This window comes from Corvus kubaryi, unplaced genomic scaffold (assembly GCF_017639235.1).
Source record: "Corvus kubaryi isolate FWS band 111438036 unplaced genomic scaffold, C.kubaryi_AGA036_p1.0 37334, whole genome shotgun sequence".
In the NCBI taxonomy this organism is placed as follows: domain Eukaryota; kingdom Metazoa; phylum Chordata; class Aves; order Passeriformes; family Corvidae; genus Corvus; species Corvus kubaryi.
This window is the reverse complement of record NW_024581108.1, coordinates 19,904,161-19,920,374: the sequence shown is the minus strand read 5'-3', so window position 1 is coordinate 19,920,374 and position 16,214 is coordinate 19,904,161. Positions and strand designations below refer to the sequence as shown.

The following is a 16,214-nucleotide window of genomic DNA, read 5'->3' as shown; positions in this document are numbered from 1 at the left end:
AGTTTTTTTATTATACAGAACTCAAAACCACAGTGTGTTTGTCTTGTGTGTCATCTTGCCCTCTGTAGTGAGGTTTTGTATGGAGGTTTTGATATTGTATTCACTTAAATAGTCAGAAAAATAAATCTAATATTAAATGCTGAAAGAGTCAGTGAAAGATTAAAACAAGTTTTTCTTTGTTCTGAGTGTGAAACAACAAAATAACCAATTTTTGGTTATAATTTAAATACTGTCCTACAAGCAGCTAGCACCTCTTTCTGTCTTTACTTCTGCTAGTATAGAAGACAGCATGGGGTAAACTTTCTGCATTTGTGATTTGAGAGAAATTGTTTTTATATTGAGAAGATATTAAATATATAATAGGAAGGAGAGGCAAAATGAACAGCAAAGACACAAAATGCAGAACTTTGTTTTTTTTATCTTGCCAGGCATGTTAAACTGAAGCAAAATCTGAGTTTGTAGCATTTGGGGGAGAATATAGATTTTTGAAAATTGTAATAAATTAATCCTCTCATCAAAAAAAGCTCTTACTGAGTTTCATAGAAATAACTAAATACGTGGTTTATGAGGCTATTACGTTAAGCTGAATACAAGAAAAATATACTAATACTGTAAATCTGAATGTGTCAGAAAATCAGGAGGTTGGAAGAAAACACCCCATGAGCAAGTTCCTCCATTACAATTCCCTGTGACTTTCTGAAGCACTTGATGCCATTTGGTTGGATATCTTCGGGTTTTGGATCATCTACTGTGGCAGTTCCTATTACCCTGTCTCAAGGTCTCATTCATATACTGTGTTTGCTTAATATAAACCTCCTCAATTTTTAGCTAAACAAATGTAAAGCTCTGCGTGGGCTTTGATAAGTAGATTCAAGTGATCTCACTTGCTGCAGTCAAACCTAAATAAAGCTTTTGGAATTCTGCGGGAGCAGCTTGTGCTGGTTTTGTTAAGCTGGTTTGGTTTTTTTCTCCTGGTGAAACTCGTGCATCTCTCAGGTGTGCAGGGTATTTCCAGCCCTCTCCTCTGAAAGGATTGTTCTTCGAGCACTGTGCTGCTTCAGCTTGCTTTCTCCTTTTGCTTATGGGTGTGTTTTCTGGTACCCTGTTTTGGAGAGTTGATCTTGCATTGTGCTTTGTAAAAGCTCTTGCTCCTCACTGGGCTAGAGGTTCCAATAGGGAAATTGTAAGGAGTCTGTATCTGTCAGCCAAAACCATTGTGTGCTGTGGAGGTTGGAAAGGGGAGGGGAGGAAGAAGAGGTGGCCACTGAGGAAGAGCTCCCTTCTCACCCATTTCAAAAGCCTTTATTGCACTTTTGCCTGAGCCTGCCTTTAACTCTTAATTCATCTACACATTTTAAATTGTGGAAATTTGAAAACTACCTTCCATCTGTAGTTTGTGAAGAGGAAGGAACACCTTTCCTTGTTGAATATTTAATCAGTATATGTAGACTTCTGGTTTTAAATAATATGGTTGGTAAATCCAGTCCATCCTCAAACTTTGTGAAAACTGAGTATTTACAACTTGTGAGTTTAATGTTTGTGCTATCTAAAACCCCGCATTATTCATAGGACCCTGGGATGAGAATCACTCTGAGATGTACTTAATTGCTTTTAAATGATTAGCACTAGAATTGTGTATTTTGAAGAAAGTCATTGACATTGTTGTTTCAATAGATAATTAAGAAATGGTGGTTCTTGGTTTTCTTTCTGACACTGTTTTGTAGTCATAAAAGATAGTCACAATTAGTCAGAACTGACTAATCTAGTTAAGTTAATATTCCCTTGAGGAAAAGTTCTAAATTTCAGTCTGCTTTGCAGTGTTCTTTAGGTGCCTAAATAATTTCAGAATGCCACGGACTTTTTATGTTGCCCAAATTGTTAATGAATTTGATAACCTTTCATTAAGCCTATTGTTTTATTATTCCCTGTGTTTTGGGGAAACAAAAGAGCTGGATTTAATATATTTCAATACTGTAATTTGGAAGCGTGCTGCTGAAAAAAACACATGAAAAATATTGTTACTTTAAACCTTTGTAATGGGCACTTGTCAGTCCAGTATTACATCACATTCTTGTCATCCTTTTAATTTAAACAACTCCCAGGATTCACAATATGTTTATCAAGATAACCAGTACTGTTGGATGATGGAGTCACATGTGCTTGAGATTGGAAGTTGTTTCTGGATGTCTCTCTGGCCCAAAGCAGGTCCAATTAGGTCAGATTATGCAGTACTCAATGAATTCTTAAACAAGCTGTTCCAATTCCTGGATATATGATTGATATCCCTAAACAAAATGTATAAATCAAGAACAGCTACATTCAGTTTATAATTTAATGAAATAAATTGTGGGCCTGGTAGTTGTTTGAAGGTTGTCATCAAAACAGAAATTACCCTGTTTCAGGATTGGACAGTGTTATAGCAGAATTTGTATATGGATAGCACTGAGATACACCTAGGATTCTTGGCTTTGGGAAAAATCTTCTGAAAGCCCTGTAATTTTCCATTTAAGGTGAACTTTGCTCTTTAAATAGTGGTAGCATTAGGAAAGGCAAATGCCTGTGGAAGCTGTGGTACTCTGGATCCAGCAGAGACACTTGTGGATATGCAGTGTGAGAGCAGCATAAGCAGAGAGTGCTACTTCCCTGGCATCACTCTCAGCAGCAGGTTATTGGGAGCTGAAGGAGCTTTCTGATCCAGACATGGTTTCTTTATATTTAATAACCCATAAATAGATTTAATGCACTGGTTATTAAAATTGTTTCGAGGGTAATACACATTTTTAATGACTATAAATTAGTCACACAGGGTGGTTTTGGTGATCAAAGATCCCTGTTTGGAGACATTAAAAAATGTAGTATATTTGAATGTTTGCATAACCATAGAGATGTGATCCTCTCTCAAAGGGGGCTGACACTGGGGAAGAACAGCCTGGAACAGATCTTGCCTTAGTAACGTGTTCTTGGTTTAATTTTTTTTTTTTATAGTCACAACCTTCTCCCAATGAAATTCTAAAGCAGATGGTTGTTCCTTTTTCTTTTTTTCTTTACAGGGTCTACTTATAGCTGTCTTGTTAGAACATGGATATTTAATATTTATGCAGTATGTACATGTGCACTGCTACCATTTGCTGTCTACGTTATTTTAGTCTTCCATCTTGCTTAACAAACAGTGTCTGGACTCTCTAGTTTTACAGCGTGGTTAATAGAGGTCTTTCCATCAAAAAAGTACATAATGCTTCTGCTGTTTTTTCTTACTCCTGTGCCCCTTAAATGTCATCAAGTTTACAAAACTGGGGATATGAACAAGTGAGTTATTCAGTTTTAAAGAAAATAGCTTGGATCCTCTATCATATTTAACCCCTCTAACTAGGCTCAGAAGAAGTTTGAGCTGATTTAATCCTCTGAGACAGAGCTTTGACAGAAGTGTAAAAATGCCATATTGCTGAAGCAGCTTCTTTTCCCCAAGTAAAGAGAATTCTGTTGCACCAGCAGATCATTATTAGTGTAGGTTCTGTGGTACAAAACCTGTATTTGTCTCTGTATCTTACAGATGCAAAATAAAGGATAATTTTGTCTCTCAGCCAACTTTATCTGTTGATTGACAGGAATTAAATGTATGCTGCTGGAGAGTATGGGAGGGAGAAGGCAATCCAGAAAAACACAAATAAACCAAAACCTCCTACTCTTTCCTGGAGGTTTATTAGATGAACACGATCAGGAGTGGTGTATGACTGCAAAAACCACAATGATGATAAATGAGACACGTTAAAAAGAAACCACTGATTATTGCCATGCACAGTGGATAAACTGATTTAAAAACTGATCTGGTAGGGAACTTTGTTTTTGCTATAATTTGATACAGCCTCATGGGTTGTTGCTGTAGCTTATGGGTTCCTCTGACCTTTTCCTTCTCTGCTTTTTTAATTAGTATTTATGCAATATTTATTTCTAAATGTGGGATAAATCTTATTGCAGTATCATAGTAATTTAGCTGAGCTCAGCAATAAAACCTTTTGACTTCATGTAGCCTTAACTATTACTGTAAATTGTAAAAAAATCATGTTTATATATTCAGAGAAAAAACATAGCATTTAAATCTTGATTATATCTATTTTTGTGTTTATCAAGCACTCAAGCTACATTTTTTTAATGTCAGTTTCTACAAATGCTGTTGATAGATGATGACTGTCAGTTGTTCAGTCACAGGGTATGGCTTTGTCCTCCTGGAGTACCAGGGAATCTATGAACTTCTAAACATCAGTGTTCCCTTCTTCACTGGGCACCAGACACTCATTCACCAGGTGTTCTGGCCAACAGGTCAGGTATATCTGACATATGAGGATGGATATTAGAAGTTGTGAGGGTAGAAAACGGATGAGTTGCTGCTGCTACAGGGGAAAATGAAGAGCAGTGGGATGCTACAAAGCTCTCTTTAACCTTGCTGCTAAGCCTAACAAATATGTACCTCATATGTGAACTCAACAACAATGGTTAAAAATCACCTGAGAGAGAAATAGAGTTAATCTTTTGGGGTCTGTTTTTTCTCCTCTCCAGATTTTTAAAAAATTGTTTCTCATTCCCTTGTCAAATTCCCTCCCGTGCTGTTCCACATTTGTTATCTGCCCACTGCTGTGCTAGGATTAAAAGTCTGAAGTTAGGCAGGGTTTTGACATCTTTGCTCATGTGCCTTGTGACAATAGTCAGGACAAAGTTTAATCAGCTGAGGAGCTGGTATGTAAGTCGTCTTCACCTGCTCACATGGTGTCACTTTTACTGCTCCTCAAATATGAACAATCCTAGCAAGGAGATGATTTTAAACGCCTTTCTTGATGGTACAAAGCAGTCTGAAATAAGTTGTCTTCAAAATACTGTTGAAGAGGGTCTTACTTGCTGTCCAAGTTTTTCCCTCATCTTTACTTAAAACTTCAAAGTTTATTGAAACTTCTGTAGCATCAGATGTGCTGGAAATGCATTACAATTTTCTGCAACATAGAACAGCAATGCTGCAACAGGCTGAGCAGATAATTTTGTCAGAAGTGGGATTTTGAACTTGAGAATGGGATATGTTTGGACAAGTTTAAAAATAATGTATTTTAATATGAGATGGAATTCCTTAGGATACTTTTATAGTTAATAACTGTTGTTTCAAATAAGACCAAACCTGAATGCAGATGGCCAGGTTTGTACTTCTACTTATAGAAGTTTTTATTCTGATGATCTGGACAATATGGAATGGTATTTAACTGCGTAAACCCTAATTAAAAAATACTTCCTTTTCTACCTGAAGATAGTTTGAATTTGTGGGATGGTCCCTTGTGTGATTCCCTGGCAGTCTGAGGAAGCTGGTTGGTGTCTGTGTGTATGAGGTGTAGATGTGATGGAGCTGCTCTGGAGTAGCTGTTTGCACCAGCTCAGCAGCTGGTGAGCACACGGGGCTGGCAACACGCAGGGTGTGTGCAGCTAGGCAGCTTTATGAGCTTGGGCTTGGCCATGTCTGGTGCTTCTGGGAAACATTAGATTTTCTGTGGACGTGCTGTGAGGCTGCCTGGGCTGTGCACAGTTGGCTCAGTGTGTTTGGGAGTGTCCCCTGTGTGTGAGTACCAAAGTGTTACACTGACTGCGCATGCGCCATGCAGTTTATTCCCAGGAATTCCACCTGGGAAATCTATCACACGCATACAGGAGTCTGAGCTTCAGATCATGTTTGTTTACACTTAGATATGGTTTTTATTTTATGCAGATACCATAATGATAGTATCATTTACCAAGAATATTCACAAAATAGAGAGCATTTTAGGGCATGTTTTGAAGCAAGCTGACAACTCTTTAAAACATTTTATAAAAATTCTGATGTATTTTTGTTCTGTATGCTTGACTCAAAATTTGTTTTCCCTTTTCAGGCAGCTATAAATGGTGTTATACCACAAGAAAATGGCATTCTACAAAGGTAAGCACAGAGAACTGGAGTAGTACATACAGAAAATGATGCTGGGTAACAGTTACTTTTTTTTCCTTCCTGAATCCTAAGAAGATGACATAATTCTCCTTTTAAAGCTGTTTCTGGAGCCACAAATTCTATTCCTGTCAAAGCTGATTTAACATTCAGTTTTTCCCATACTGATAGAGGACTAGCTCAAACATCTATTCAAAATAGTTAACTTTTATTTTGAATTCACTGGTGGTTGGGTCATTCTGTGCTGGGTTGTCTCTTTACAAAGACTGGATGTTGGTATGCTTCTGGCTAAGTATTTCTTTTTCCTTATGCATTTTTAAAGGTATTGATATTCCATGCTTCCCTATTTCTGGCCAAAACCATTTGTACTTGGTTTTTTTGTTTTTGTTTTTAATTGAATTACAGGCAGCAGAAACTGTGATAGATAAAGTAAGGTTGTTCCTTTCTAAAAGTAGTTTTACTGATTTTTCTTTCAGCTTCTGAATTAAATTTTGGCTTGCATACTGATGCTTGTGTATCTTGAAGTCACTGAAATTTGATCTTCTAAGTGCTGATGAGGCAATTTAAAACAGCAGAACAGGAATTGAGCTACCTGAGAGAGACAGTAAAACAGTGTTTAAAATTTTGTTCAGAAAAATACTTAATGTACTATTTTAAAAAGTTTAATGATGAAAAAAGATACATAATGCAGGTAAAAGGGTGCTTGACATCTGTCAATACTTACTAAAGCTATCATTCAACAGAGTCAGGTTTTGATTGAGGATAGAACTATTTGCTCAGTGAAGTTACTAAATATATATTTACTGTAAGGTCTGTTAAGTCCATGTGAGATCAAGTCTTGGTTGTGTGGAGCACTCTCTCTACCTATGTTTACAAGTTGTGACCTCAAAGCATTTGTATCTAAAATACCAGAATGTTTGATTGGGTGAAAGAAGCTGGGGAATAGTTAGAGTAGTTAGTGCCTGTCTTCGATCACAAGGTGGTCCAGTGTCCACTTACATCTTTCTTCCACAGTAATTTATTAATTTTTAGAAATTATTGGATAATCAAATGGGTTTCAAATGTGGTTTTTTGTTGTTGTTTTGTTTTTGTCTTGTTTTGTTTTCTTCCAATGGAAGTGGTTTAAAGGGAGGCTCAGAAGATTTAGAAACCTGGTTTCCAATGGTTTTCACATGAGGCCTATTTTCCTGATGTGAGGCTTTTAATGTTCTATTAGAGGTTGCTAGTCAGGTCTGTAGGATGCCTCTTGTGGTGGAACCAAATAGAATTAATACAACTGGACTTGAACTAAGTTAATTTATTGAAGAGAAAGAAACTACATTTTTAGTGTACATTTACATTTAGCAAACTACAGTTGCTTGTTTTGTAGTACAAACCTGAGAGTTGGGATATTCATTGCTTCTTGGGTCTATTAACAGAATTGTTGTAGTATTTAATTCATAGCTGGCCACCAGACTGAAGACAGTAACATATCACTTGGTATTTATATTTTTTTAAATCCTGGAAATAAGACTGTTTCCTGTACTCTTTAGAGCTCTGATGTGGGCCTTTGACTTTTGAGCCATAGGTCCGGGAGTGTGGGTCTTTGTAGCTGGGCATTCATCCTTCTGAGCATGCTGATGTGAGAAGTGAAGGAGCCCCTTGTTTTACAAGCATAACATGTTTTTCTGTTTCAAATGTGAAAGGCACAATGATGGGATTTGCAATAGCTGAGTACTGCTGCACTTCTGTGACATGCATACCATCCACATTTGCACTTTGTAGAGTTCAGACCTCCTCTAGATGACAGATTTGACTTACTCTATGAAGCTTTTCCACTGAGAAATCTCATGGTATCTTCAAGAACAGAAGGCATTTTTCAAATAAGTTCTGATAAAGAATGGAAATGAGATAAGTTGTGTCCCAGCATTTCTGAAATCCACCATGGGAGCCTGTAACTGCCCAGCATCTTAAAGCCCCAGGCTTACCTGATGAAGTTTCTTGCCTTCCAAATTTGATTTCTGTACATCATAGGGTTTTGGGGTTTTTTTTGCCTGGAATAATGTTCCTGAAATTTCATGTTTTGTTACACTTGTTTCTAATCCTAGTTACATGCTTCTTGTGGAGAGGCTCACTGAGGAAGATGAATGCTTCTGAATAGTGAGGGTTTTCCAGTTTATTCTGACCTGTAATTCTGTGGGGTATCCTTGGGTCAGGTATGGAGACATCCTTATATGAATCTCCAGGAGCCTTGCAGGATTTTGAACTTGAAGGCAAGCTAGAATTCAGCATTGCATTACTGTTGTACTTTTAGGTGTTTTTTTTTTTTAACAGGTGCTTCATTATCTTAATTTATTTACCTTAAATATATATCTGTTTTTATATCTGACTTGTTTTTCACTAATTTGGTGTGGGAAAATACCAATCTGCATGCAGAATTTTGTGCTGTATTTCTTATTCTCATTTCCACTGGATACTAGCCCAGTGATGTAGAAAGCTGGTCGTTGCCATGGTGCCAATTTTTATATGGTCACAACACTCCTGGAACAGGAAATAATCCTTCTCCTCAAGATAATTCTGGTATTAATTACATAGTGGATTTTAAATGCTTGTTTGTCATCAGTGCTGATCTCCTATTGCAATCCTGAGCCCTGAAATGTTAAAATTGCTGATAAAGAAGGTTTTTTTTCATTTTTAATAAGCAGTATTTTCAGATATGACAGCAGTAATTCAAGAGGTGTGTGCTGGACTGTAGTGAGTGAATAATACTGTCATTTTGCTTTCCTAACTTCTGGTTAGATGTACCAAGCTGTTCTGTTTAAACCATCTTTTCTGCCTATCTTTCAGTGAGTACGGTGTAGAGACTTTGCATGGACCAGCGTATGGCCCCACCAGTCACTCTACTGCAGCTTCTTCAACTCCCTCCTCCTCCTCAGCATTTCGCCATGTAGTGCCATCTAGACAAATAGTGGAAAGACAACCTCGAATGCTTGACTTCAGGGTTGAGTACAGAGACAGAAACGTGGATGTAGTACTTGAAGACAGCTCCACAGTTGGTGAGGATTTGTAAAAATGAAATTAAAACTGCTATCATGAAACTAACAAAAAAACCCCCCCAAACTAAAAAGGTTCAACCCCAAAAATCCAAGTCCTGAAGCAAAGCAGAGCAAAACCCCTCAAAAAAAAAAAAAAAAAAGATCCCCCCCCGAAAATGCAGCCTCCACAGCTACTAACTGTTTTCAAATCTCTTTGCAGCTTTAAAAAAGCAAAATTTCACTAATCCATTGTAAAGGTTAGTGATCTATCAAATATTTATTTTGAAATCTAGTTTTCTTATGAACTTGCTTCAGAAACAAAATGGAGATTAATGATTAAGTTGAGGCATGAAAATGTAATTTGGGGTAGGATTAGTGTAGATGCAGCCTATTAATGAGTGGATGATCTTGGCATTTCCTCTTTGAATCTGTATGGCATCTCTTTCTGCACAGGATTAGTGGCAAGATTAGAGGAATTCTTCCTGGTGTGAAGAACATAATTGAATTCTTCTTAGTTCAATTTTTATTTGACTCTTTCATTCAAATTAAGATGAATTTTGTAGTTTTATTGTCTTTATCCTAAAATTGATTGCATTTTGTAGCAGTATGTTATAAGTGTGCTATTGTTAGTGTTGCAGAGCATGTTATTTTTTACATTCCCCAAACTGGGAGTTAATTTACTTCTGCTAAGGAAGAAAAGTATTTTTATTTTTAGTGACGAGCTTATACAGATCCAAATAAGGAGCTCCATGAAGAAATAGTTGATGAAAGCAATTTTTCATGCTGCAGTCTTTTGTTTGGGATGAAATTTGGAAATTGAAACTTTTGATCCTTGTCTTTTCAGCAATGGATTTGGTGTTGGCTGCCGCCACCTAGCGGTGATTAGTTTGAATTATTGATGGGTGTTCCATGTTTCCTTTGCACTAAGTTACATCCATGGAAATTAGATACAAAAATCTGATCAGATCAGAATTTTGCAGCTGTACTGCTCTGATTTTTCTTTTCTTATTAACTTCTTAATGACTTTTACCTGAAATCTGTAGGGCAGAAGGCAGTTAATGTAGGACTTCTGTCTGTGTCTTGGGATATAAAGAACAAGGGCAGCCTTGTGTTTAAAGTCCTGAGAAGTGAGCAAGGCAAATTTTAGAACTTCAGCTGTGGGCTTGAGGAAATTATATTTTTTGCTTTTTTGGGGATCTGCTTGGCAGGATCCCATGAGAGGCTGCCCAGGAGGGCCCAGGGGCCCAAGAGTGCTGGTTGATCTTCAAGGACAGCCTCTTCAAAGCACAGGAACAGTTCCTTCCACCATGCAAGAGGAGCAAGCATGGCAGAAGGCCAGCACAGAGGAAAAAAGCATTGCTGACTGAGCTAAATTGAGAAAGAAAGTACCTGGAGGTGGAAAGTAGTGATGAGCTACCCAGCAGGAGCACAGAGATGTGCAGGTTTGGAGTTAGGAAGACCAAAGCTCAGGAGAAGGTGAAACCACTGAGGGAATAGAAGGATTTTTGTAAGTACATCAGTGTGAAAAGAAAGGCTAAGGAAAATGGGAAGCTGTGCTCAGTGGTGATTGTTGAACTTGGTCTGTGGGAAGATTATGGAGAAGCTCCTTTTGGAAGCACTCTTTGAGCACAGGAGAGAAAGGAAGGTGATTTGGAGCAGCCAGCATGGATTTAGTAAAGGCAAATTGTGCCTAATCAGTCAGCATTATTTGCCTTTTACAATTTGGTGACTGGCCACGTGAACAAGGGGAGAGAATGTCACTGTGGCTTTAGTAAGGCCTTTGACGTACTCTGCTATTGTATTTTTCTAGTCAAAATGTTAAGGTAAAAACTGGATAAAAAACTGATCAAAATAAATCTTAATCTGATCAGAGAAAGTGGCTGATATTCTGGAGGGCAAGGCTGCTGTTTAGCAGGTCCTGGACAGCCTGGAGAAATGAAATGACAGGAGCCTCCTGAACTTCTAAGAAAATAAAGTTGAAGTCCTGCATCTGCCACAGGATAACTCCATGTTGTCCCCACCTGATACCTGGCTGAAGGCTGATGGGCTAGAAAACAATTTAATGAAAGGGATCTGGGGTGCCTCAGCAGTGAACTCTTGCAGTGAAGAAGGTCTGCCATGTCCCAGGCTTTGTTGGTGAGAGCATAGCCAGTGGATCCCAGGAAAGAATTATTTCCCTCTATTCAGCACTTGCCAGACTGCATCTGGAGCAATGTGTTGGGTTTTGAGGTCCCCACTACAAGAAAGATGTTGACATTCTGCTGTAAGTCTGGTCAGGTGTCTGGAGCTCTGGGCTAACAGGAGGAGAGGCACAGAGAAGAGAATTTGTTCAGCTTGGGGAGGAAAGGGGAAAGGTACAGACCTGACCTCTGTCTACAGCTGCCTGCTGGAGGACACAGAGAAGATAGAACCAGACTTGTCCTGGAGGTGCATGAGATTGGGAGGCAATAGACACAGCATCCAAAATTCACATTAGATAAAAGGACTTTTTTTTTTGTCGTTGTTGTTGTGAGGGTGGTGAAGTACTGAAATAGGTTGGCCAGAAAAGTTGTCAAACTTTCATCCTGATGTGTTCAAGAGTCAGCTGGACAAATCCTTGACTAAACTGGTTTAATTAGACCTTTGAGTTGGGTTTGGCCACATGAGCTCCAGAGGCGCCTTCCAGCCTGAATTATTTTATGACTGTAATAATTACAGGGGCAGAAGAGCATCAAAATGTACAAAACATTGAAAAATGCAGAGCAGTCAATTGTATGAACATTCCAGTTCCTCAGGTCAGGACTAATGATAATGAAATTTGGTATCAAAAATATGCACCCTCTGTTGCTGGCAAAGTCTGGTGCTCCAGATAGCACACAGCTGCAAATGTGTGTGTCTAGTATATATGGATTATAGAATCACCAAAATATGTGTCCAAATCTTCAAATCCTCATGTGATTCTTCAATCATTCATGCTTTGTGATTTATTTTTTTAAGCTTCATTTGTCCTTTACTGTTTGAAGGGTACGTTACAAGGGTAAATAAACTAAAAATGCTTCTCCTAGTAAATTTTTCCTTGCTCTTGTTTTTTAATTACAGCTCCTTGCTGTTTGGAATAAAGCAGTAAATATAAATTTTATGTATTTCTTTTGTTTTTCCCTATAGGAGATATCAAACATATTCTAGAAAATGAACTTCAGATTCCTGCATCTAAAATGCTGTTAAAAGGGTGGAAGACTGGAGATGTAGATGATAGTGTAAGTTTTCAACTGTGTTTTCAGTTAACTGAACTCAGTTTCAAACTGAGCATCTGTGGGTGGGGATTACAATGCAAGAATTGTGAGTTTCAAACAGTGTCAGATGTCTTGGATGGCACACAAAGAACTCTTAATCTAAACCACTGCAAAATATAATCAGGACAAATAAGTTTATGTTGGGTTTATATATAATGTGGCCCCCTACAAAAATGATGTTCTGAAGTAACAGGAAGTGTATCTTGAAAGAAAATATTTGGTGATATTGTAAATACGTACCAATAATTTAAAAAAATAAAATACTGTGTTAGGATTGGTGAATGTTTTATATTTATAATGATTTTTCTCCCCTCAGACTGTTTTAAAAAGTCTACACTTGCCAAAAAATAATAGTCTTTATGTTCTCACACCTGACCTGCCTCCTCCTTCTTCAAGTCATTCTGGGTAAGTCTTTTGTCCATAAATTCTATTTGTATGGTTTGGGTTTTTTTGTGATTTTTATGAAGCCACATGTGTATTTGCAGGAATCTGCAGTCAGTAAATACAAAGTGTTTTCACTGCACTAGTGACTGTTGGGATGAACTAACTCAGCATCTCGTTGAAAAGAAGCTTGTTGGAGTTTTTAAAACTTTGGTGGGGTACATGAACCTCTTAGGTACATATAGAATTTTACATGTCCCAGCTGTGATGACTTTAATTTAACAGAAGGTTATTCTCTGTGGAAATAAGAGCTGGCCTTGCATAAGTTGCTGCATTATGTTGGTTCATTTAATGTATTGTGTAAATCATTCCCAGCAGGTCAGAATTTTCTTTCTGAAATGTTTGTTACATTATTTTATCTTGTACTTTAAAAATATATGTAGATAGCCTGAACAATTAATTTCCTTTAGTTGAGCAGGATATCTTTTATTACTGATTTGAACACTCAAGAAGTAAGCAGTGAGTGTTCATGCATCACAGAATCATCAAAACTTGAAGAGACCTTCAAGATTATCTAGTTCAACCCACCATAATCACCCCTGAAATATATCCCCAAGTGCCACATCCAGATGTCTCTTGAACACTTCCAGACTCCACCACATCCCTGGGCAACTTAATCCAATGCTTAACCACTCTTTCAGGGAAAAGTGTTTTTCTAACACCTAATCTGAACTTGCTGTGGTGGAATTTAAGGCCATTTCCTCTCATCCTTCCACTTGGGACATGGCAGTGGAGACTGACCCCCAGCTGGCTCCAACCTCCTTTCAGGGAGTTTTGAGAGTGAGAAGGTCCCCCCTGAGCTAAAGGGTTTCTCCAGGCTAAACACCTCCAGCTCCCTCAACCACTGCTCCCAGGATTTTCCCTCCAGACGCTTCCCCAGCCCCGTTGCCCTTCTCTGGACACGCTCCAGCCCCTCAGTGTCCTTCCAGAGCTGAGGGGCCCAACACTGGACACAGCACTCGAGGTGTGGCCTCACCACTGCTGAGTACAGGGGGACAATCACTGCCCTGGTCCTGCTGCCACACTATTCCTGATACAATGCAGGTGCCACTGGCCTTCCTGGCCACCTGGGCACAGCTGGCTCGTGTTCAGCCTCTGTCGACCAGCACTCCCAGGTCTCTTTCTGTTGTCAGGGGTTATTGCAAATGTTTGACAAGGAAATGATGTTTTATGGAAAATGCTCTTATGAAGTAATTAGCAATTACTTCGGTTTGTTTTCTTCCTTGCCATTCCCTTTCCCGAAGGCAGCCCTGTATGTGCTCTTCCCCAGGAAAATGGGAATTTTACTCGGTAGCCGCTAGAGGGTGCGCAGGAATTGAGCCTGGGAAAGGAGCTGCTCTGGACCAGCCAGCGCAGGGAGGGAGGGATGCGTTTGGAATTGGACAAAATGGGTGGATTTCAGGTTGTCTGAAGAGGGAGTTGGCTTCCTGCCCTTCTGGGTGATAGAATATGCTACGAGTGCAGCTGTATTACTAGTGAGAGGAATTCTTTGAGAGTCAATAGAAATCAATAACTGCCTTCCTAATGACTGAAACTACTTTGTATATTATTAAAAGGTACTTGTGCACATTAACATGTAGTCTGTGGAGGAAATAAGAATGCTGATACGAATTATAAAAATAATAATGGTAAAGAAAAGGAGCATTAAGAGAGGGAATAGTGGCACTGGAACAGAGGGTGGTGTACATGAACTGTATATCCAAACAGGAGCTGTATTGTGTGTGAAAACAATAAGCTATTGTAGTTTAGCAGCTATTTGGAGAACAGTGAAAAGACACTACAGCTGCTAATTGTTTCCATTTCCAATTTCAAAATTTTCTAGCCAGGTATTGCTGTATGTTGGTAGTTTGAAGGTTATAATTCTAGAGAGAAAACTGGAGTCTGAAGAGAGTTGTTTATTGCAACTGCAGTAAAGTATATAACAACAAACTGTTTAAAAACAGTTCTTAGCCTTTTTTATTGGATTAATAGTTTTAAAGAACTTCACTTGATAGAAAAATCAAAGTAGTGTTACCTTTTATAGTTTATATTTGTTTCATAGTGGAGATTAGTTCTGGATATTTTTAAGATAAAAGTTGGTAGCTTTGGGACAGCAAACGATGACTAATTAGGGGCTATTTAAACACGGATAATTTGAAGGCTAGATCATCTCCCTGAAGTCATAAATTCTAGATGAAAGGGGAGGCTTGCCTCCAATTAAAGCATCAATGCAGATCAAAACACATCTAATTGAAGCAATGTACCAAAACCCAGTTACACTGTTTACTGCCTACTGTTAGGTCAGTTATTATTCAGATTAGTTTGTTACCCACAATTTTTGAAAGCATCATGCTCACTTCTATTATTAATGGATGTTAAGGAACTTTGCCTCTTGCTCTGTGAGTTCATCTGTTGTTTTTTTCAAATGCCTTCTGTTTTGAACTAGAGATAAATAGTTGTGATTTGAATATCTCCAGAAAGTGATATTTGAAAAGCCTGAGATTCCAGTATGTGATATTTTATCTATATGCCCTTCTTAAAAGGAACAGTCTGGCCTCAGCTCTATAAGCTCCAATCTGTGCCTGTGAGGCAGAACAGCATCTGAAACATCCTTTTCCAACATATTGGAATGAAGACCTTGAAGTTTATTGTGACAGACTGAATGGGCTTAACCCAGAACTGACTTAAAATCAGCATCTAAATGTAATGGCAAAGTGATCCTGCAGTTTAAACAAACAAAACTCTCCTAGGGTATCTTTGTTCATCAGTGGCCTACCTAAAGCTTTTATAGGTAATAGAAACCCAGTGAATTACTACCACATACTAGTAAATTGAGGTATAAAGATGAAATTTAAATGTCAAATACCACCTGTACAGTTCCACCCTGCTTCCACAATTTCAGCTGTCAAAGCCATACTTATCCGTGCATGATATCCAGAACAATAACCATGTGTTCTGTGAGACCTAATGAAATCTGATTTCTAGTGAATTCCTGCCTCATCCCAGCAGCTGCAGTAAATTAGCCTTTTCCTTCCCTGCTTCCCATCATCTCACCTACCTCTGATGCTGCTTCCAGTTCTTCTTGAGTATTTTGTAGCACCTGCGTAATACTTTTTCCTTTGTGTAGAGAATCAGCCTGCCCTGTGTCTGTTCTCCAGCTGGCAGTCAGGTAGTATCAAAGCAAAGGAGAAATCATGTCCTGTGGGTACTTCTGAGATCACTGGCCAGAGGTCACCTGGATGAGTTTAAAATGCTGCACTTTAAATGCAGCCTTTTACTGAGGTGGGTGGTAATTTGGGTCTCCTTCCTCCTCCTGTCTGTTGATTTGTACCTGATCTTTGAGACCTTTCTAGCACTATGAGCCCTCCTTAAAACCAGTGACTATGTTCAAAAGTTACCAGATGGGAGCTAAAGTTACCAGGTGGGTGGAGAAAAACATGATTTCCCTTGGAAAGCAATCTTAAAAGGAAAGATGCCAAAGAATGTCCATCATTAAATGTCCATGTGGGGAGATCCCTTGCACCAGCTTTGTCAGATTACATTAATCACTTCCTC

At 38.5% G+C, this 16,214-nt stretch overlaps 1 protein-coding gene across 1 annotated transcript in view; it reads left to right on the top strand.

The window, feature by feature from the left end:
• FAF1 (Fas associated factor 1) overlaps window positions 1-16,214 on the top strand; it is a 151,073-nt gene that overhangs the window by 27,329 nt on the left and 107,530 nt on the right. The window contains exons 3-6 of the mRNA XM_042030662.1: window positions 5,901-5,947; window positions 8,780-8,988; window positions 12,112-12,203; window positions 12,556-12,644. Of these exons, the coding sequence (XP_041886596.1) occupies window positions 5,901-5,947; window positions 8,780-8,988; window positions 12,112-12,203; window positions 12,556-12,644 (437 nt within the window). The remainder of the gene's footprint in view (window positions 1-5,900; window positions 5,948-8,779; window positions 8,989-12,111; window positions 12,204-12,555; window positions 12,645-16,214) is intronic.